The sequence below is a fragment of the Podarcis erhardii genome (genome assembly GCF_964252035.2).
Source record: "Podarcis erhardii genome assembly, chromosome: 12".
Lineage (NCBI taxonomy): Eukaryota > Metazoa > Chordata > Lepidosauria > Squamata > Lacertidae > Podarcis > Podarcis erhardii.
This window is the reverse complement of record NC_138513.1, coordinates 20,059,573-20,083,238: the sequence shown is the minus strand read 5'-3', so window position 1 is coordinate 20,083,238 and position 23,666 is coordinate 20,059,573. Positions and strand designations below refer to the sequence as shown.

General features: G+C 43.9%; 1 protein-coding gene and 1 long non-coding RNA gene across 2 annotated transcripts in view; one reads left to right on the top strand and one right to left on the bottom strand.

Annotated features, from left to right (window-relative positions):
* LOC309325795 overlaps positions 1 to 18,849 on the bottom strand; it is a 46,189-nt gene extending 27,340 nt beyond the window's left edge. Inside the window, exon 1 of the long non-coding RNA XR_014150013.1 lies at positions 18,659 to 18,849. This is a non-coding gene — a long non-coding RNA (uncharacterized lncRNA). The remainder of the gene's footprint in view (positions 1 to 18,658) is intronic.
* The window catches only part of MALRD1 (MAM and LDL receptor class A domain containing 1), a 238,211-nt gene that overhangs the window by 143,074 nt on the left and 71,471 nt on the right, over positions 1 to 23,666 (top strand). The window contains exons 31-33 of the mRNA XM_081881827.1: positions 9,245 to 9,373; positions 15,265 to 15,426; positions 20,738 to 20,895. Of these exons, the coding sequence (XP_081737953.1) occupies positions 9,245 to 9,373; positions 15,265 to 15,426; positions 20,738 to 20,895 (449 nt within the window). The remainder of the gene's footprint in view (positions 1 to 9,244; positions 9,374 to 15,264; positions 15,427 to 20,737; positions 20,896 to 23,666) is intronic.

The following is a 23,666-nucleotide window of genomic DNA, read 5'->3' as shown; positions in this document are numbered from 1 at the left end:
TGGGACCGGGCTGACTGGGCTTTTATCCTCTTCTAAGGCCAGGGGCGGTCCCGGCCCCCAGGAGCCCCGCCTCCTCTGGCCTTAAGGCGAGCACTCCTCCTGGGAGCAACCAGTTCCCTTCGCCTCTCTGCCCTAAGCCTCTGCAGATCAGGAGAGGCCGAAGGGTTACTGGGCCCTGGAGGAGGCTCACCTGTAGCCACTGAGTCCTCAAGCCCCTCTGGGGCCTGAAGGGTTTCACCTGGGGCCAGCTCCTGGTGCTCTGCCACAGGTGCAGGCTCTTCAGCATCTAGGCCTTGCCCCAGTTCAGCCGGCCCTGGAGGCGGGGACTCCTGTGCAGGCTGGGATTCCTCTGGTTCATCCTCTGAATCGGAATCCCAGGCCATCACACCTGGGACCGCCTCGCCACTTCCGACTCCTGCAGCTCCTGTCCACTGGAGTCGTGTTTACTTTCCTCCGTTGAAGAGGAGCTGCTTCCCCCGATCCCTTGAGGCTCTCTATAATCCATTCGGCTTTTGCTCTCCCTCCTGAGCCAATGGCAGTTCCCTGACAACAGCTATATTTTGCTGTTTGGTGGTTATGACAGTGTCTTTACCTTCTATCCCAGGAATAGCTAACATGGTGCCGTCCAGGTGCGGTGGACTACAATTCCTCTCATTGCTACCCATTGGAATGTAGTCCAAAACCTATGGCGGCCACCACTTTGCCCCCTCCTGTTCTATCTCCTCTGCATTATTCTCACACATGGATGCCCAAACATTAGCCCTTTTTGTCTCAAGTGTCTGCTACCACATTCTTGGGGTGTGATTTACTCTACAGCAAGAAACAGAAATTCGCAGAAATGTAGAAAGCCAGATTCAGATATTATGACTTTATGACAAATCTATGGTCGCAGCTGGGATTATCTGTATCTCAATGTCTTCACCAACAAATCTTTCCAATTGTGTGTGGATCCACCTGCCAAGGCTCCAATACCTACAGGCAGAATTCTCTAAGAGTCAATATAATTTGTTAAGCTTGTTTTATGTCAGAATCAGCACAAATCTTCTGATTAGCCCTGGCTGAGTAAAAATCCCCACAGATTTTTGAATTGATAGCACACCTTATTTGATACGACTTCTCGCTACTGCCTGAGGAAATGCTTTATCAACTTTTCCCCAGAAACAGCTGTCCATTGCCACACATGGTACTGATGGTATGGTGCTGTTCCTATATCTAATCAACTGGCAAAACACCCCAGTACAAAAATACCTGAAAATGAAAGTGCTTATCAAATGTATTTTGAGGAATCCTGCTAAGCTTTATTGCTCTTTGATAGAATTCTACTTCCAAGAAATCTTTCTGAACTTGTACTTAAATAAATAAATATACATTTTGTTCATTCCATGGATCCAAGACCTTAGTTCCAAGTTCCTCACTTTCTGTTCCTGAACAGTTTAATAAACTATGGCAGTTGCCTTTATAGAAAAGTGGAAAGGGGAATCACTGAGGGCACAACCCACAAAGGATGTTTTCTTCTGTAAGATCCCTTTAGATAAAAGGTTACCCTCTGAATTCAAAGGCAGTTTGGTTACTAAACGCTTTACGGCTTTTAAAGAAGGGAATTGTTGGTGCAATAATCTACTGCATGTGGCATTTTCCCTTTAAGTAGTTCTCCTCTCAGAGAAAGAGTTCATTCATCAGTCATCCTTTTTATTAGTGATTTAACATTCACACCTCCTCTTCTTTGCCTCCTCCTTCATTTAATACAGGCTGTGCATCTTCAGAACACAGTTCCTCATTATTCCTTAAGATAGGAAGAGCTACAGCTAATTAACTATTGTCCACAGTACATCTAATTCAAAGAAATGCAGGTTAAAAAAAAACCTAAATAAGCAAACAAAATATTAAAGCCTTCTTTTTTTTTGTTTGTTTTCCTCCCTTTAATTTCTTTTTATACTTAAAAGTGATCGTCCTTGTTTTCATTTGGATTCACAGGAGCAGCATTCATAGAAACAATATAACCTTCAAAGAAACAACATAACCTTCAAAGAAACAATATAGCATCAAGAGAAAAAGAGGGAGAGGGAGAGAGATACCTGCCTTCAGAATTTTTTTGTTTTGTTTCATTGCAACACTTTATTCACCTCCTGATTCACATCCACACTCAAAAGTTCTCTGTTTTGAAAGTAGCGTGTCAATGGCTATCTCAAAAACATAGCATGACAGCACTTATATGTTAAGTATTTTTAGAACTCTTCCCAATTTTAACTTTGATGTCTACCACAATAATTTAAAAGCTGGTAAAATATTTGCATGGCTAGCTATTTAATCATAATAATAATCCTTCTTGAGAGTGTGCCACAGACATGGTCCAAGATTCATAAGTTTTGATTTTTATCATATGCACTGAATCACAGCACCTGTGCATGGCTGGCAATTTTTTTTCCTGTTGGCTACTTCAATTCTTCCCACTGTGAGTGATGCTTTGTGCTAACATGATTACATTTGGTATCTGTCCCCAGTGTCATTGATCATTTGCTGTGGGTGAAATTTTTTCAGACTGTTACAAACTATTCAGGGCTTGCTCATCAATAGTATATTATAAATGCAGAAGGCACAGCAGGGGGCTGACATGATTACTAAGACAAGAAAAAAGAGAGAGCAGCACATATTAACAGAGAAAGGAGAAAGCCCAGGCCAGGATTGTACAGACATGGTTTGTTTTATAAATGTCATATAAAATACCATATGCCCATTAAAAAAATTCTAATAGATTTTAACCTACTAAAACTATTCACCTACCAATTTCACCCAGCACTTAGCATTTATACATTGCTGCTGCTCTCTATGCATTCAAAGCACTTAAGATTATCTCAGGAATCCGTACAACAAACAGTAAGGAAAATGAAATGCATCACAATAGCAGTGAAGGACATTGATATTACAGCTTTTTATATTGATCATCAGGCAGGAGTATATTTTTGCAAGTTTTGCATATATAATTTCCCCACAAGGCTTCTCACAAGAGGATCGCAACTGTTCATTTTGTATTTGAGGCATAATTATAGTTTGTTTTCCACCACCCCCCAAGAAAAAAACTTTTATAGAAAAGCATTGAATAGAATTAAATCATAATTTATCATTTACCAAGGGGGGAAATTAGCAATTTCAAGAAAGGCCACACAGTTATTCCAAGGATAACTTTTTAAAACTAAGAGTAATTATTTGCATTATGGGGGGTGGGGGGGCGGCAAGAAGGGAATGCTGGGAGAAATGAAAGAGAAGCTATTCATGCCATTCTTGCTGTACTCAAACATCCTCTTCTATTCCTCGACTGCCTTGTGTGAGAGAGATAAGGGATGAAGAGCCTGCAAATATCCCACAGTAACTTCCCACAATGTATTTCACTCCTAGTACCTTGTGTTGTTTTAAACAAGAAGATCCAGCTTCCGTGTAGTAATTTAGAATGGATATTTCATCAACAAGCAAACACCCATATATGCGCAACAGCCATCAGCTGAACTTAACCTTCTCTAACTGAACAAGCTAATGACACGCTTGCTCTTTAAAGTCTATTTAGCTTAAAGATACAGTAACAGATATCATCATGGGTTTGTGTGTGCAAAGGGGACTGCAGAACAGAAGAGAGGAGGAGCCACAGAAATGGGAGTGGCGGAGTTACTAGAATGAAGGAAAAGGGATAAAGGTGAAAATTGGGTTGCAAAAGGGGGGTTGCAAAAATGGTTGGAAGAGTCGGCATGGAAATGGAGGTAAAGATGAAAACAGAAGTACAAACAGAGCTGCATAATAGGAGGGGAAGGTGGCACCATAATTCGACTAAAGGTGAAAGGGGTTGTTGCAATAGGGTAGTTGCAAGTGGAAGTGGGGTTCCACAAAAGGAAGGAGGGACACAGGCATAGGAGTGAAGGTGAAAGCAGTGCAGTATAACAGAAGAGAGAAGTGGGTTAAAAAATAGACTTGAGGAGGTGAAAAGGGGATTGGTAGTTGCGTAGGGTAGGAAGGGGAAAGTCTCGGGAATGTGAGGGGAGCTGGTAAGCAGAGTAAGCAGGGGACAGAGCCCTCTCTCCAAATACAGTGGTACCTCGGGTTAAGTACTTAACTCGTTCCGGAGGTCCGTTCTTAACCTGAAACTGTTCTTAACCTGAAGCACCACTTTAGCTAATGGGGCCTCCCGCTGCTGCTGTGCTGCCGGAGCACGATTTCTGTTCTCATCCTGAAGCAAAGTTCTTAACCCAAGGTACTATTTCTGGGTTAGCGGAGTAACCTGAAGCGTCTGTAACCTGAAGCGTATGTAACCTGAGGTACCACTGTAAATATATGCAGGTTGCAATATGAGTCAAACAATGATGGGATTGAACTAAGGGGTTGGCCGTCCACAGCTTGTGCAGCTCTTTCAGTGCCTTGGCATTCCTCTATAGTTCAACAGCTCCCCATAGTTTACCTTGCAAGGACACTTGGAAAGCACAGCAGGCAAAAACAGGGAATGCATGCAAGTGCTATACCGCTTCATTAGATTTCTTTGTCATTGCGCTTTCTGTTACTCCAGCATGTTACTCTTGGCTGGTTCAGAGTAAACTAGTTGAATTATATTTGGGGAAACAAATTTTATTTTATTTTTTTCTCCGGCATCCTTTTTAGTTTGTTCAGTTTATCTTGTTTTTGTAAAAGTATCCTGAATTTAAAATGAAGAAATGCTCCTAATTATGACAAACACTATTCTGAGTGAAAACCATTTCCTTCCTTCCTTAATGAAATGTCAACATTCAGCCAAGGGCTGAAAAACTGGTAAAGGGATACCTTGCATTTAGTAGGCACGGGGGAGAAGCTTGGTTTAAATCGCAAATTCACAGTTAAAGAAACATTCGCACAAACTGAAATACAACTAAACTTCTCTGGAACTTCTCTGAATTTTGTAATGCAGTTCTCTAACCAACACATGTGTATATTAGGGAAATAGCTCTGGGAAGCATGAAGGCAATTGCTCTTGCCTGCTGTTGCTTTTGTATTTAATGTAAGTAACCCCTAAACTTGGATAGTTCATATTGTCATTTCATACAGTCCACAAGTAAAGCCAAAGATTAATTTCTCCACATTGAAAGAGGAAAATGTCCTCTATTCATTTGAATTCATTGCCCATCTTGGAGTGCTGAGGTTGGGATTCAAGTGTGTTCCAGGATCCCACACTTGAGGTACCATCTTCTCCTCTGTTGCTTATATTTGTGTGTTGCCTTGTCCTTACATCTCCAGTCGTAGTAGTACAGTTGGCATCAGCGGCGTAGCGTGGGTTGTCAGCACCCGGGGCAAGGGAAGTAATTTGCGCCCCCTAACCCGGGGCAAGGCAAGTAATTTGCGCCCCACGCCGTGGCGCCCCCCTACCAAGCCTCTATATTCTGCGCTTGTCAGGCTTGGCTGCTGGCCCTCCGTGGCCTGGCAATGGACTCAAGAGACCGGCCATGGCGGCGCTGGAGGGCTGGTCTGGGGCCCGAGAGAAGCCTCGGAGAGTTCTCGCTGGGTTGACCTCGCAGCCTGGGTTACCCTGCGGGGCTGTTGTGAAAGGCGAAGGCGAGCGGCAGCGTGGCTTGCAGCGGAGCAAAGGGCACGACCACGGCGCCGGGACGTGCCCTTTGCTTGTGGCCCTTTGCTGGGGAGGCTGAGAAGGGCGCCCCTTTGCTGCGCTCCCCCGGGAGGTCCCCCGGGAGCAGAGCCCGCTGCCTGCGCTGGCAAGGAGGATGAGCCCAGCTGGCAGGCCAGCCAGAGAGTAGCCTTGCGGGCAGCGAGTGGCTGGCTCCTTGCAGGCGGCGGCGGCAGCGCAACTCCCTCCTGCCGCGAGAGGCGGGCAGCAGCCGGGCCTTGGACCTGCAGCCAGGAGCGCTGCCTCTTCCCGCGCCCCGAGGGCTCCCCGCGCCCAGCAACCCGGGGAAAGCGCCGCACTTCCACCACTGGCCCTGCTTCCACCACTGGCCCCTGAACCCCAAGGCTGAGGCTCATGGCGCGCACCCCAGCTTGCAGCTCCTCCGCCGCCCTTCCAATGGGGCAGCGGCCCGCAGGGAAGAGCAGGCGCGCTCTCTGTCCCCAGCTGAAGCCGAGGGGGGCTTCTGGTAGCCCCGGGGTGGGAGGTGGAGGGGGGTCACTGGCTGCAGCCGCCTCGCCTCGCCTCCGTTCTCCTCTCAAATCAGACACAGACGGCTGCTGACAGCGAGGAGAAGGGGCAGGGGGGGAGAAGCGCAGCGTGGGCAGCGGGAGGCGGCTGGGGGGGGGCTCGCAAGAGAAGCGCGCCCCGCGGGACTGAACCAGGTTCCTCTCCCCGGCTCCCGCAAAGCGACGTGCCCGTCTTGTGCTCTCCGCAAAAGGCGCCAGATCAAAGCGGCAAACGGTACAGATCCACACCACGCCCCCCGCGGAACAGTCGTGCCCTCCACATCACAGGCAGCTCAGAGTTAAACTCTGCGCCCGAGGATCTTCGGCAACTCCGGAGGCGGCGAGTGCGCCCCCCCAGATGTTGCGCCCGGTGCGGCCGGCCCCCCTTGCACCCCCCACGCTACGCCACTGGTTGGCATTCCTGGTATGTTTGTATCTTCAGCCCAGAAGCAGAATATCTTAATACAATTGTTAGCAATGAAGCATTTCCACTTTGCTGGCTCACTTTGGATACACATCGCTCTTTCAACCATTTATCCAGCACCAAGTTCTCTCTTGTGAATGCTTAAGTTTTATGAACAGGGTGATGTAGCCTCATGTTGTGCACTTCGATAGGTGTGATGTGTGTTCTATGGCTCAGTCAATATGCTTGTGGGGTGCCTTGGCTCGCTGACGTTTGTTAGAAGAACCACATACCTGAATTCACCAGAAGTGGTGATTGTAGCCGAGTGTGATCACCTGGGTGTCAAGGAAGGATAAGACTTTTTTTATGTACGCCACTACAGCAGCAAGGATTCTTCTAGCAAAGTATTGGAAGACACAAGAACTACCCACACTGGAAGAATGGCAGACGAAAGTGATTGACTTTATGGGACTGGCAGAAATGACCGGCAGAATCCGTGACCAAGAGAAGGAGACGGTGGAGGAAGATTGGAAGAAGTTTAAAGTATATCTTAAGGACTGTTATAAAATTGAGGAGTGCTAAAATGTCAAGGGGAAGGAAGATGCAGAATTACAGCTGAAATTGTTTGATGATTTAAGGTGAAATCGAGAAAGATAATAAGTCTTAATTTAATTGGTAAAAAGGGTTGCTGAAAAATTGTAAAACAAGGATGCAAAAAGGAGGAGGTATGGGGAAGTCCGAGAAAGGAGATTATGAAAATGAGGTTAAGAAATGATATTTTGTGTGTGTGTTTGTTTTTGTTGATGTCTGTATGTTGTTGTTGTTTTATTTTAAAATTGGAAAATTAATAAAAATTATTATTAAAAAAAAGAGTGTGATCACCTGGAATCTGGGGGAGGGACTGTCTATTGGCTTCCTGCACAGCCAGTGGATGATGTCAGCTCCTCTGCTGACCACAGGAGTGGTCAGGAGTCACCTGCAAAATTCAAATGGGAAATGGCCTATTATGGCCAGGAAAGGAGGATAAAAGTCGGCTGCACTTTTTCCTAGCAGCGCACTCCAAGTTGGCTTTAGGTGTCTTTATTATGTCCTTTCATGCCCCCTGCCCCGGCTGGCCTTTATGACTAACTGTACGTGATCCTTCAATATTATCCTCCATCATGGCTTTTGGGTTGGAGAGGGAGGAGGTTGTCGGGTGTAATCTTGAGCTATCAGTTGATTTCAAAGTGAGTCTTTTAAACTTGTTTGCAGGTATATTATAGCCTCATTCAGGCATCTGCCTGAACATGCATGGGAGCAGGGGTGCACATGCAAGTTCAGCCACCAACTTCTCTGGGTACTTGGGCTCCTCTCAGACTTTTACATGTATAGCACAGCAGTTTGCCAAAGCTTCTAAGTGCATTAGGTTGAACATGCTTGGGAAATTCCCCAGGATTGGAAATTCTGGCTGATCCTGCGACGTTTTCTTAGTGTGTTAAACCAAGCACACTTTGAAATCCCTTCAGACCTTCACGATAAACAAATGAAGATATTGAGATATGTATATCTGAGTCAGATTTTATGATAGGCCATTTTTTTTCTTGCCTTCAGTATTCAGTATTACAGTATTTCAGTGTGCAATGGGTTTAAAATTTCTTGTACACCCCAGTCAGCATATCATCATCATCATCATCATCATCATTATCATCATCACCATAATCCCATTTTTTTATTACCAAGCATGTTTTATTTAAAGTTTTTCTTTCAAGATATAGCATAAGTGTAATACAAAAGTAGGGTTTGTTCAACAGACTAACTGGAATGCAGTACTTGCATTTAACTTTCTGCTCAATTATTTTAACTGATTATATTTGCTTGCTAGTTTGAGCAACCAGGAGACTACCTTGCTGGGTGTTTGTGTGTGTCCTAAGCTTTATTTTCCTCCTGCCCCCACCTTTCCTCAACTATACAGGAGCTGGAGTTGGCAAAAGAGAGATTTCCTGCCCATAGGGAAATCTCCGGGGACAGCGGGGAAGACAGGGGTGGTGGGCTTTCCAGCTCGGAGGAGTCTGTCCACATCGGCTGGAGATATCCGGTCAAAGTGGTCCAATACTGGACCCGAGGACAGTCGAGGGGCCTCCAGTTCCTTTATTGTATCCAAATTGGCAGGGAGGTCATGGCGGAGCAACAGGACCTTCTCCGCAAAAAAGCTCGCAAATGCCTCACAGCTGTGTGTCAGATTGTTATTTAAATTTGGCTGTCCTTCAAGGGATGTTAAATGGCACTGAGAACTCCATAATCTTGAAAACTCATGATGCAATGGTGGAGGCGGTGCCTTTGGGAAACAGGAGGAACTCTATGTCCGAGTTTGTGTATGCATATTGGGCTTTTCGTCATTGCTGCCTTTGTTCTATGTATTTTTGTCTTTACTGGCAATGAATGTTATCATACCCCCCATGCATCTGGAGACCAAACAAGCCAAATGAAGTGTTGTCCTCATGCTGAATTGAATTTCAGTCTGCTTAAAGCTTCTCATCCATTAAGCTCTGAATATGGGCAATAGAGCAGTCTAGGCAGGTACAAGCCATCATTAAAAGTGAGCGGGTTTGAATAACATCTGTTGGAAGCAGAAAATCACTAAAGTGATGGTGCACAATGGGTAAACAAATCAAAAAGGTCATTCTTTGATTTAAAGTATTGATTTAGCTGTCCTGTTGGTTCCAGTTGGAGAAGATTCTGGGGTGTGCCCTACTGTTACCGACTTCGTATGTTGGAACAAGAAGTGCATTGAATCTCACCTTGTTTGTGACTACAAAGCTGACTGCAAAGACTTGTCTGATGAAGCTGATTGCAGTAAGTACTTCTATCTCTCTGCATTAATGTAAGCTGCTTTTTTTTAAGCTTAAGTGCTATAAAATAGCTACTCAGGACAGGATTGTTATGAACATGTTGCTTCTGAGCTGGTTCCCCTTGACTTTTTCTTCTTCTTATATCTGGATACATTTGCTACACCAAAGAGGCTGCAATCCTATGACCACTTTCCTGGGAATAAGCCTAGGAAAGTCAACTGAAGTGGCCCTCCCCAGGCCGCAGTTGGAAGTTCCATCTGCTCCCCACTTGGCTTCAGGACAGAACTTCCACTGAGACACCTTTAGGGGTTGTATCTTGAGAAGTTGCATGAGCTTGGGGTCGGGGTGGTGCACCATGTCACCTCGCACCCAAAAATAAACTAAAGATTCCACTCAGGGCTTTATCTGCTAGACAAGATGGCACAAGCACAGCCAGCTTTTATCCTCCAGCAGTGGACCAGAGTGAACACTTGTTCACTCTGGTCTGCCACCCAAGCCCTGCCCCCCACCAGGCTCTGATTGGCTAAAATATTCAGAATTCTGGCGGGCTATGCCATCATCCCCCACACCTGGCTGAGGAGGATCCCAACGTCTGGCTGCAAGGGCGAAAGGACTTTTCCACTCCCAGGGTGCCATGCCCGACCACAACTGCCCACCCAAATGTCGGTAAGTGACCCATATTAAACAAAGTGATGTAGAAGAAAAATATGCTATATAATGCTAATATTTTAAAAACTTTGCCAATTCATTTCTTTTAAAAAAATTAAATACATTTCTTACTTCTGGGTAAGCATGTATATAATTGGACTGGTTCACTTGGCCTTTTGTACCTTCCGTTTCTCCAGGTTGGTAAATCATGTACCCCTCTCCTACTCAGTGAATGCATTTATACTGTCTAGCATGACAGTGGGTGTAAATCTTCACAGAGTTTTGTATATTCTGATCTCACAGCAGCTATTCTTGCAGTGCTAATGGTAAGAGGTCAAAAAAGAATGAACTAGAAATGGATGAATCTGCAGTATGCATCATTTGGCATGTAGATGTCCAGAATTCTGCTGCACCCCATTTCCGAATTATTCTGTGGTTTTAAAAAGAAATACATGATTTAGAGGTAGAGAATGAGATTTTTAAAAAATGGTTTGGTGTGGTTCATTATATTGGTAGGAGGTTATGCCTTGTTGGTTTGGCTGATATATCATGTGAACAACAAGTCGTGATTGTTGGCTTTGGGAACAATTAGTTGGTCTTTCATGCTTGATTCTAATTCCTGAGTAGGTATTTATAAAGTAGAATTAAATAAGATAATATGCTGTATCTGTGGTTTATAGTTTTGTTTCTTATTTCTTTTGGTTTAACCATGGTGATTACCATGGTCATGTCTAGCCATGCATAGAATTGATGTCCAGCACTCCAGCCTTTTGTTAGATAGATAGATAGATGATAGATAGATAGATAGATAGATAGAGATAGAGATATAAATTATATTCCCTTTTCCCTTTAACCTCTGAATAAACTGACCAAGACTGGCTGTATCATTATTTTGCTATGTAAACCTGTCTTAAATGCACCAGTCCATTTCAGTTTGGTCTCAGTGGCCTGCCATAAACAAAATGGTTGGGATGTGCTCAGGTGAAGAGGAAGCAGAAATAGTGGTTAACCACTGAAATGGCTACATGTTAAGGAGCTCCTGCATCAGAAATAACTGCATATTTTATTATCAATTTTCCGTAGAACTGATAAATCCAGATTAAATTAAGAAAAACAATGGGTTGATACTTAGATGATGATGACCTGGTGTGGATGGTGCAGAAAACGTACATGCACAAGCAACAAGGATTACACAATAAACTCCTGTCAGGAAGCCCCCAGTGTTTCCTTTTTAACCATTTGAACTTTAAAATATTTTCTTCTGCCTTCCAGTCAGACAGTCTCCCACAGTTGTTATGCCCCTTAAAAATCAGCAGTGGTAGTGATGTAGGGAAACTGCATGCGTACCTTGAAAGCACTTTCAATTTTGCTGAACGGCATTCAATTATGCATGGGTTTTATTAATAGCAGGCCTCGGTGCTGATGAACCATCTAGTCAAATGCCTTGGCATATTGAAATGAAAGCAATTTTAGAGACAAATGGAACAGTCCTTTCCCCGTCACCTGTAAATAGATTTGGTTTACATCAAAAAGAAAAGGATGTCAAGAAGGTGCAAACAGGCAGCTGACTTCATCGACCCAGCACATACTGCTCTTAAGTATTTATTGTAAACAATGCAAGCTGAATTACACTGGCAAGATATTGTGATTGAATTATTGTAGCCAGGTGATCTTTTTAGTAGTGATGAAATGGCAAGGCACAACATTTAAAGCATTTCAAAGTCTCATCCATTTCCGCGGTAGACAGAGATGATAAAAGAGTGGCCGCATTAGTCTGTTGCAGCAGAATTTGCAGAGTTTTGTGACACCTGGGAGACACATTTATCATGCCGTGAGCTTTGGGAGGCAAGAGCCTACTTCATCAGATGCACAATACGGGAGGTGCTCAGTGCATCTGATAAAGAGCGCTGGAACTTGGATTTGTCATAGACCCTGATAGTGAGTCTGACACTGATTCAAAGGAAGAAGCAATCCCATATCTGGTCCCCAGCAAAGACCTAGATACTGACATAGTAGACATGCTTTACAGGACCTGTTTGTTTGTTGCTTTTTTGGTATTCCTAAAAGGCCCTGTTGGTTCATGTGGTCTTGTTTGGTGGCACTGCAGCACAGCATAAATGATTGCAATAACTCCCACTGCTTGATAGCTGCCCTGATGAATAAAGTGAATAAAGCGCCTGGGCTCTGCTGCCAGAAGCTCCCAGTTCAGTCCCCTGGTGCCGAGTAGAGGTCACTCATGTGAACCTTTCCCCATGCCTGGGGTGCCAGTTGGGTTGGGGGGGGGGGAGGCCATTCTGTATTAGTCACATGCCCTCTCCTGCAGTATGGGACTTCACTATATGGAAGTAGCTCTGACACTGCTGGCATTGTGTGAGAAGGGCACTTTAACCTCTGCTTGCTCCCAGTAGCTCCAAATTGTGGCTCTTGATTTTCTGACACTTATAGAAGAACTGTGCCTCTCAGGGCTGAAGTAGCACCCTGGTGACTACCTGGGTGGCATGGCAACAAGCTATGTCAATAGCGTTCACCTGGCATCTCCTCCATTCAGGTCTGAGCAGAGTCAACAATCCCATTTAGCCAAGAGTAATACTGCCCTGTTCATTCGGTTAGGAATACATTTAACAAGTACTACTGCAATTACTATGCTTTATGGTTTTGCATTGATCTGGAATGCTGAATAAATCTCTGTTGTTTCCTTTCTACAAGAGTGCTAGAGTATTCTATTGCATTGTTGGTTGTTGAAGATACCAAAAGTAATCCCACCTATTTAGATTGATTTCTTTTGCTCAGGCAAGCTGGTGTGTAATTGAAGACCAGATTCATTTATAGTCACATAATAAAAAGTGGGGAAATCGAGAGTTTTTCAGATACCAAAGGGGGGAAAATCAATTTAAATTAAAGTCTTTTCAAATTTAAGTTAGCTCTTTAAACTTTTTCAGTTACAAGAATGAACAAAATACACAGAAAACATTTGAGCCTTTAGCACTGCATCCCACATTTTGATCTAAGGTGCTTTCATGCATCACACATTTTCCCGAAATCCATTTCCAGTGTCTAAATAGAGAAATTATTTCGTCCGATGCCTGATATATGCGAGCACTTGCTCCTTAATAGACAAGCGAGTGTGTTGTCCTGCAAGTAGCTCTATTTTATCAAGCTATACATTCATTATTTTTGTTTTACTTTTTTTCCTTTGAAGGGCTGTTCACCCACAGGAAATGTCCCTCGGGGGCTATAGCTGATGGTGAGCAGAATCTGAGGCCCGGCAAGGTTGCCTTAAGGTTCCCTCTCTCGGCTGCCTCATTCCTTCTCTACCTTTCCCTTGTTCTCACTTGCCCAGCAATCCATTCCCAGAGGGACAGCCCTAAGAGCAAGAGCAGGTCCACAGTGTTTGAAGTGCCAAATAACACTAAGACTCTTGTGGAATTAAGCCAAGGGCCAGAGTGGTGCTTCTGGGAACCCTACAGACAGGACCTCCTATCCTTGTGTGTGTGTGTGTGTGTGTGTGTGTGTGTGTGTGTATGTGTGTGTGTTTTAAAAAGCATACATAAAAGTGGGAGAGTTTTGCAGCAAATGCATCGCTGTCAACATCTACTCACCAGCAGCAACAGCCCCCATATCAGAGACACAAAAACAGACCCTGCATGTACAAATGCCTGCCAGCACAGGATGCATCCAATGAAATGGAATCTAGTTTCCAACAGCTGATGCAAGAATAAATGGATTCAGAGAAAAGAAAGAATACTCTAAAACTGAACTAAATAAGTCAGTCAGTGAAGAAGGATCAAGATAGCAGGAGGAAAGATTCACATTCTTGTCAAAACAACAACAAGTGAATGAGAATCCAACTGGTTTGAATTCTCACACGTGTATAAGGAATCTTATACTTCCAACAGTGCAGATGCACCTGATCCAAATCTGGCTACTGCCATAGGTCCTTTCGTATGTTAACTTCCCTCCATGGCACCCAATAACAGTGCAGTCCTCTACTCAGAAGTTTAATGGTGCTTACTCCCTGTGTGTTTAGGATTGCAGCCAAAGCCACCCACAATGATTATACCTTGTTACTAGGTCACAGCCAGGCTAGGGAAATGCCCAAGAGAATCCAAAGTCACATGTGTGAAATATTTGGTTTCTCTCAAGTCTGCCTTTTTGGGTGAAGGTCCAAACATTAGTTTTCTTCTTACTATTTAAGCTGGCACATATTTCTGCTTTGCCTATGCAAAGACCTGCTTATATATCTCTCTCACCATCTGGAAAACCTGAGTGTTTCCCCCCAAAGCAGCAATACTTCTTTGCAGGGAGGTCATTTATCATCTTAACATATGTAAATTTGGATTTCTGCCGATGAAAGTTGCACCAGTTAACAAAGTTGTACTATCATTATTTTGAAAAATGTAATCATCATTTTTGACCTCCATCTGAACTGATGTGTCTCTCTGTAGTCTCCTTTTGTAAGCAGGTAAGACTCTTGCATTCGGCTGAGCTTCTGGAGACTCGTGGTGACTTCTTTCTTTGGCTTTTCATAAAGTTTCAAATGTTATTTTTTACTATTTTTGTTGAATTATTTTAGTTTGTATGGATTGCTATCATTTTTATTTATTTAATTAATCAATTGATTTATTTTCTATACCGCCCTTCATCTAATTATCACAAGGTAATTTTCAATATAAAAATAATAATAATACACAGCATAGTAACAAACAAAAGCAATAACGCACAGTTTAAAAGGCCATAGATTTCATTAGCCAAAGACCTGGGAGAAGAGGAATGTTTTTGCCTGGCATCTACAGATATGTAATAAAGGTACCAGATGAGCTTCCCTGGGGAGAGCATTCCACAAGTGGGAAGCCACTACAGAAAAGGCCTGTTCTTATGTTGCTGCCCTCCTGACCTCTCACAAAGGAGGCACATGAAGAAGGGCCTCACATTATTATTGCAGGGTCCAGGTTGGTTCATATGGGGAGAGGAAGTCCTTTGTATTTTCAAATAGTTGTAAACCACTTTGTGAACAGACTTGTATTATTACAAGTAAATAAATAAATCAAGGATGGAGAACTGGACCAGTTTGACAGGTAGATGGGACTGTCCACTTGTGACCCATTTCCCCCATCCTACCCCCCATGGTGTGGAATTAAACCATGCAGGCACAAGACCCAATGATTGTTGGGCTATCAAAGCACCATCCTTGGCTTGAATGGAAGCTTCAACGATAATAAATAAATGTGGTTTTCTTTGTGTCACCAGGCCAATATACCACCGTCCCAGGAAGCTGTAACTTTGAAACACAAGGCCACGACTGGACTGCTGTGTGTGGATTTACACAAGATCCTGAAGATGAATTTGACTGGGACATTCACAGCAAAGCTGTCATAGAACCAGGAGGTCCACTCAAGGATCACACACCAGGTAATACGCTGTTTTGGGGAAATGATTGAAAGCTGTTATTCCTGAAACAGATATCCTCAAGCCATTTGCTGAATGAGCCAGGTCCGTGGTGGACACGAAATCAATTTTGTGTGCTGTGGAAGGAGGCAAACCACGGCGAGCAAATGCTACCAGGAACTAATCAGAAAATGCCAATGGATGTTTTGTTTTCTTTGGTGACAATGCAAGCATAAATAAGACACCACAGAAGACAAATGGGGAAAACAGAGTGCATTGGATTTTGCCTGACAGTGCTGCCTGAACGGGAATAAAATAAGACAGCCTGACGTGGCCAGTTATCAGCTATTTTCATCATTGCTCTAGTTCACAACAGACAGTATAATTTTATAGGTTGTTCTTTTCAATGCAGCCCTGGTGATAGCATTCCCGATGCTCTGCTATGGTTGGGTGCATTTATTTATTCATCTCTTAAGAATGGGCTGCTAAATAATACATAAAGATACTAATTAATCAGAAATCCTTGGGAGAAAATACTGTTCTGGTAGATTAAATATGCCTTCTGTACATTTGCCTGCATTTTTTAAAATAAAAAAACCTGTTAATTAAAGTAGTGCTTGTAAACTTTCCCCCTTCTAGGCCTATTTTGATGAAGAATTAAGAGCAACAAATAGTGTAACAATTGTTGACTACAGTGGCAACTGGCGCATCCAATCTTCTGTTGTAGTAGGTTTATTTGTGCAAGTTGTCTAATGGATTTTCTAAATACTTCCATGGGTCATCACACAAGCATGATGAAGGAAGTATTTTGCTTTAATGGCTATAGCTGTCATTGAAAAAGAATTCAGCTGAGTCCAGCTGATTCACACATGCATCATTTGATCATCTCTTGATTACATACCACATGGCTCTCAGCTGAATGTGTGAAACTCTCTCCATAGAAAGATAGTGACAAGGCTCACTAAATACCTAGAAAGGCAGAACAGGATTACAGTAGCAGGTCTCCCCAACCTCTGTGTGTTCAAGTCAGGTACAGAGCCAAATGCACATAAGCTCTAGAGAAAGACCTTTCGCTGAATGAAAGAAGGAGGTAAGGACTGCCACTGAACTGCCCTTCACATTTTCTGTGTACTATGCTCTTGCCTGAATAGAGCTATTATTTTTGAGTTTACTGTGGATGACAAAAAGTTCTAGCTGTGGGGACAATTGTGGCGATACTAGAAATATTTGTTGTTGCTGGCATCCGTCTGTCTTGAGAGACAATGGAGTTCGTCTCTGGGGATGCATAAGCAGCACGGAAGTGACCTCCCCAGGGCAAAAGCCCGGGCAGTGTGTATGGAGGTCCTGGGCTTTCCAGACAACAGGACCCCCCTCTCGGCCTCACTGATGTGGTACAAAGGAAAGCAGAGCAATATGTTTGGCACCAGCTTGGCTGCAGGAGTTGCTGGAAGGAGGCACACAAGGCACCATGCAATCATCTTAAGGACTCTACTCCTGATTTGTGTAGGGTATACTCCTTAGCCTTTTCTTCTCCCAAAGATATCCTGCAAGGTTGTTGAGGTTTAGGACACAGTTTCCTTTCTCCTAGATGGGCTATCTTCCCAGGTTGGTGAGCCCCATCCGCTCCTCACTTTGCTCTAGAACATGTGCAGAAACTGTCTTCTTGACCGTTGGACCTACTGTTGTTTTTGTCTTTGCATGTAAGGGAAGTCCAACCTTGCTGTATACAGTGGTACCTCGGGTTACATACGCTTCAGGTTACATACGCTTCAGGATACAGACTCCGCTAACCCAGAAATATTACCTTGGGTTAAGAACTTTGCTTCAGGATGAGAACAGAAATCATGCTCTGGCTGTGTGGCAGCAGCTGGAGGCCCCATTAGCTAAAGTGGTGCTTCAGGTTAAGAACAGTTTCAGGTTAAGAACGGACCTCCGGAACAAATTAAATACTTAACCTGAGGTACCACTGTACCTACATTACTAATCATATATGTTATAAAGAATGTTTTGCCTTTTTTTCTATAGACCAACAGAGCTTCAATTATAGACTCCTTATCCATTGCAAATTTTTAGGATAAATTTTGGGTCCTTCTCGAGTGTTTCTGCTTTGCTTGAACTCTGAGGCCCTGCTCCAGTTCCCTCAACAGTGCAAGGCAGGGTGGGGCATCCCATTTACTCAGGGTTTCCAAGCAGCCCCACACATCACTCTTCCTTGAGCTTCCAAAAACAATTTCAAACCTTTCTATTGACTAGACTAGAAGTTGTAGCCAAATGGCCTCTTGTTAGGCCCCTTCACATAAACCCACTAAAATTGTCAGATCTGGATTAAATGTGCCGTTGATTTGCTCCAGGAAGGTGATGTTTATGTACTTAGTAAAGATACCTGACAAATGAAGACAAAAAGTCAAATGACACATCACGTGGAAACTTGCAATCAGGATCTTGTGAGGGTTTTTTTAAAAATTAAATAATAATAATATTAACATTAGCCAGGAAAAGTGATTAGACTGGTGTTTCAGTACTGTACAGTACAATAGCTTTAGTACTTCCCCCCATGCCAGTTTCCCAGTTTCTCTCTACACTCTTTCCAAGACAGCTACTTGCCCCATGGCACAATATGGGGATCACTAATATTGCACAGCCAGTGGTGTTTTGTTCTTAGACAGTTGTGTACTGGAACTCTTTAAATAAGGTAGAGATGGGGAAGCTTAGGATCAGGGGCCAAATTCATCCTTTCTAGCCTCTCTTATCCTACCTTCAGAACTATCTTCAGACCATACCCTTCACCAGCTTTGCTTTGCACCCTTCTTGAGTGCTTCTGCCTTCCTTGAACTCTGAACATGCTTCTTCCTTACCTGAATAGAGGACTGAATATGAAGAAACTAACCTACTGTACAAAGGGGAAATTTACCCTCACCCCCTTTGCTTCTGACCCTGCCCACCACTGGAATGTGGTCTGCAGAAAGTTGCCCAGAAAGCAGTTTGGTGCTATGACTGAAAAACTTTCCTCAACCTGGAATAAGGGAATGAAAAACCATTAGATAACCTGCTTCAGGGAGTTCAAAGTGTTCTTCACCCTTCTTTGTGACAGTTGTCCAGTGGTATCTTTTTAGGGTATCTACTCATAGCCCAGGATAGGCAGTGAGAAGTGAGCATAACCCTATTAAATTTGTGTCACAGGAGGATCCTTAACCCCAAGATCAACCCTGATAAAGTTATCTGCCAGAAACCAGGTTGGCTGATTCTGGATACATACCCATTGCCTATGCCAAAGCTGACTTGCATCAGGAATCAATAAAAGTTGTAGCCATTTCAATCCCAAGCCGGTGTCATGTCATTTTTGCTGCTTCTACACCTCCAACCGCCTCCCCGGTGGCCCGCTGTGCCTGGGTTTGCAAAGTGGATGGTTTCTATTATCCCACACAGAAGTGAGAGAGAGATAGTCTAAGGATGCTTTAGCTTCTAATGAAGTGCACTTGTTAGAACTTCCTTAGGTAGCGCATTCTTTTGAACTAATCTCAAAGTCTTAATAGGTTTGTTTGCATTTCTTTTCCTGCAGAGGAATACCATCAGCATGACTCCATACAGACTGAGTACCGGATGCAAACTTATTGTTCTAATTAAAGATAAGGATGAGGAATTTGAAGAAACAAGAGGGGCTTAATAAACCTAACAATATTTTGAAGAATTAAAAAATGCCATTGTGGAGACGATCTATATGTCTCTGTATTGAACGCCCTTAGTATTACCATGTTTTGCAGTTGTACATAAATAATTATCAAACAGAAACTTTTGGAAGCGTTATTTGGCTCTGTATTTCCCCCCTTTTTATTAGAAAACAGAGGGAAAATATTTAACTATTAAAGTAGAGACGAAAAGGCTGTGGAGTATTTCTGTCGTTATTATAATCTGTATAAGTAAAATTATCAAATATTCATTATATACCCCTTCATTCATTATGCTATATAATTGACAATCTAAGCAGGTCTAACAGCAGTGGTTTTCTTTTCACAGAAACTGGACACACTGCCACTGCCAAACATAACTGACTCCTATACCAAACAATTATGTAATTAAACAGCAGTCCCCAAAAACCTCACAGCCTTCTGGAACATTTGATTTGTCTTTAGAAAATATAAACATTTTAAGCGCCATTCCTGCTTTCTAGACCCATAAGGAAACCACAATGTTTACCACAACTCACTTGTCTCAGAAATGATTGGCACAATAATCTAGTGATCTTTCCTACCGCAGTCCATGGTAATATTTTTTTGCCACAGTTGATTAGACTGTGATGAAATGGTCCTCTGAATTTACTAGCACAATTCCGGAGGGCATTCCTAAGGGCAGTGCCACAATCAGAGAAAGGGTCATGGTCACCCAGGTAAAAGATGGTGTTTGGGTCATCCTTAGAGGGGTTCAGGATCTGGAGTAAATCACACTGGGGGGGGGGCTTTCCTTCATTTCCTCCTGCCTCTACTGCCACTGCTCCTCTTCATGGTGATAGTGGTGGTAGCCTTTCCTCCTGTGCCACTTCCATTTTTTTCATTTGCTTCAGTGGTAGGGCTATCTGTGTCCCACTCTCCCTTTCTCCTTTGCTGTAGGAAGAAAGGAGGTAGAGAGGTAAAGAGCCTCACCAATTGAGTAGAGGTGTGTCCCCCATTGTGTGGGCCATGGGTGGTTGTTCCTGTTGTCATCTCCGCCCCCCGCCCCCCCCCAGGCCAGCCTTGGATGCTGGGATGTGAGGAAACCAATGATAACAGCCTCCAGCTGCTTCTCTTGAGCCCCCCGCCCCAGCTATTCCTGTCTGTTGTGTGTGCCATGAGGCCTGCCATTCTCCTCCTAAGCTAGCCTGCTGCCCTCAGGTGTGGTGGAAGATGCTGTTCCATCACCAGTGAAGATTCAACTGCTTGTGTGGTTTGCTTCTCTACGTTTAATTGGGGGAGGGCACCATCCTTTCAGGCAGCAAAATGTCCGTCATCTACTTATTTATTTAGAAATCAGCTTTTCCCATAGATAGTTGTATGAATAAGCACTAAGTCTCTGCTGCTAGATTCATAAAGATAAAATCCCTAGTCACTCTGGTAGTACGTAATGTCACAATTGTATTTCAAATTAATCCAAAACTTCTATTCCTTGGATCTGCATTATCAAGCAGATGGATCAAAAATCCCCACTCATTCAACTACAAGAATACATTGAAGGACTGATTGTGAATATAATAACACGCTTAAGAGTTTAACAGGATAACGTCTTGCATCTGACACCCTAAGAGAAATATTTCCTTTTGTTTTAAAACATTAATACTAACAGGATTTCTTTTGTTTTCTTGAAGGTAATGGGAACAATTTTTTGTATGTCAATTCATCTACTCAACAAAAAGGGGACAGAGCAAGAATAGTTACCACCCAGTACTTCCCATCCAGTCTGGGGATATGCACATTGCGCTTCTGGTTTTGGCCATTTAATTCCCCTGAAATTGGATTGTTAAAGGTAAGCAAAACAAAGAATTTAATATCTAGTAGATTATAGTTGTATTATTCATCCTTTTCTTGGTTGCCAGTTCCATTATTTCCCACACTATAGTCCAACCTGCTTGAAAAAACAAAGTCAACATTGGCAGCGCTACGATGTTCTCATTTCAGAAGAGCTGTGCATGCAGTCCCTCCCAGTCACTGTACACAATCTCAAGATAATGTTCTTATACAAGAACAACTTATCAACTTATTTTCACACCGTCCAATCTGTTTTGCTAGATATTGCGTGTGGAATGCAATGGAAATGTAATGTAATTGAGGGTGGACATATCTTTCCATTTCAGTTTCTCTCAATTTCTCATTTTTCCAGTCTTAAATTCAGTTCTCCACTTTTCAATCTCAGTTTGTGGTGTTTTTTTTTTTTATCCTCATGAAAAGTCATCAGCATTTTACTGCAGATTTCTCCGAATACATTCATTAGCATTTTTGCAAAGTGGTTTTCCCTAATAGTGTATGTTATTTTCACTAATATGTCCCTTTTTATGAACATATATCTTAGTATTTTAATTTTTGTACAGCTGGGGAACTGCACTGCAATATTTGGAGAATTTCAAAGGATGGCTTTTGTTTCAGTTTTGTTATTATTTAAAGTGCAAGTTAGATAAGTTCACCTTTAAATGCAAACTGAATCACATTTCTCCACTAACAGTAAATGCACTGCATTAATTCCCGCACTACTCTTTTTTTACTAAGGTGTATGTGTGTGTACTGAACATTGGCTGTGAGTTGCATGTTCTGCACTGCTGGAGAAACTTGGAGCAAAGCAGCCTTGACTGTTTTCATCTCCATTGTGACTCCCATGGCTCTCTGTGGCTTGTGCTTTTCTTTGAAGCAGCTATGTATTGGTGTTCCATATTAGGAACTAGAAAGATTTTCTAGTAATGATGGTGACGTTCTGTGTACTCAGAAGATTGCTTCTAATGGAAGCCTTGTCCTTGAAGCTACAGATCTTAGGTATGTGATACCTGAAGAACCGCATATTGTTACCAGCGTCCAGAAACTACTGGATTGATTTTGCAGTAGTTATTCTACTTATTTAATAATATGTGCAGAGCATTGATTGCTGAAGGTCACTTTTATGTGGCTCCTGAACTTTGTGCAAACCAGTCCAGGGACCATACATCAGCCATTAATGAGTTTTTCCTGTGTTGAATTTTGTGGACTTTCACATTATACACAGTTACTTGGCAGTATATGAAATTAATCCAGGATTTTTAAATGCATTTTTTGTGACTTTGTAATATAGTTTTTAATAATTATTATTTTAAAATCCTTTGCATCGGGTCAGTGGCGTAGCGTGGGGGGTGCAGGGGGGCCGGCCACACCAGGCACAACATCGGGGGGGGCGCTCGCACTAGCAGCTCTCCGCCCCTACTAAAAACCACGGGTTAGGGAGCCTGCGCTCGCTCGGCTTGGCGAGAAGGTCGCGGAAGGGGGAGAGCGAAGCCTTCTGCCGCGGGTGAAAAAAGGAGAGGAAGCCGGGCGGGCGGGCTGGCGTGGGTCTGGCTGCGCCTGCTGCTGCCGTTGCCGCTGCTGCCGGGGCTTTAACAGCTTGGCGAAGCGGAGAGAGAGGAGCTTTATGGTAATTGCGGCTCTCTCTCCACTGGCTTTCTGGGTAGCGAGCCGAGCCCAGCAGGGAGTCTGGCGAGGGGGCTGGAAGAGACTTTTCCCCCTTTTTTCCACCTCGCCTGGTCAAAAAGGAGAGCGGAGTCTCCTCAGGGCGCCCTCAGGCAGGGCAGGGCAAGGCAAGCAGAGCGAGGAGGAGAGAGAGGGGAAGGGGGGGGAAGCAGCCAGGAAACGCTGCGGTGTGGAGGGGGAATCAATTAAGGAGAGAAAGCGAAAAGCCTTGGAGAAAGGGAAAAAAGGAAAGAAAAGAGGCAGCTCCGGGAGAGCGCGGGGAAAAGAGAAGCCTCGCTGCTGCTGCTTGGGAGAGTGGAGTGGAGGTGGCTGTGCTGCCGCTGCCACGGCTGCTGCCTCTACTAGCGGCGGCTCCCTGAGTGCTGAGCCCGCCGGGGGGAGGGGAGGGGAAAGAGGAGAGGGCGGGGAAGGGAAGGAGGAGGCGGTGGAGGAGGAGGAGGCAAAGGGGGGCAGCGTGCAGCAGACGGAGCCTGCTCTCCCAGCGGCAAGGTGAGGAAGAGCAGCTTTCCTGGTGGATTAAATCCCCAGAGCCAGCCCAGCCACACACACGCCACCGCCACCGCTAGGACGCGGGGCTCTCGCCAGGGAAGAAAGAGCATGTAGGCGCCGTCGCCAAGGAGCCGTTGAGCCCAGCAGTGGCGTAGCGTGGGGGGTGCAGGGGGGCCGGCCGCACCTGGTGCAACATGGGGGGGGCCGCTTGCACTAGCAGCTCTCTGCCCCTACTAAAATCCATGGGTTAGGGGGCGCAAATTACTTGCCTTGCCCCGGGTGCTGACAGCCCACGCTACGCCACTGCATCGGGTTCCTGTTACATAATTTCCAGAGTGGCAGCTGTGTTAATCTGTTGCAGTAAAAATCTCGAAGAGTCTTGTGGTGCCTTAAAGACTAACATATTCATTAAGGTATAAGTCTACCCTTCACCAAAAAAAGTTTGTGTTTTAAGTACCACAAGACTCATTGTTTTTGCAGATGATAAAAAACAGATTTGTCGTGTTGTTGTTGTTGTTGTTGTTGTTGTTGTTGTTTTAAAAAAACCTTTAATAATTATTTCTAGAGGTTGTTTTCTCTGGTGTAAACATACTGGTGTTG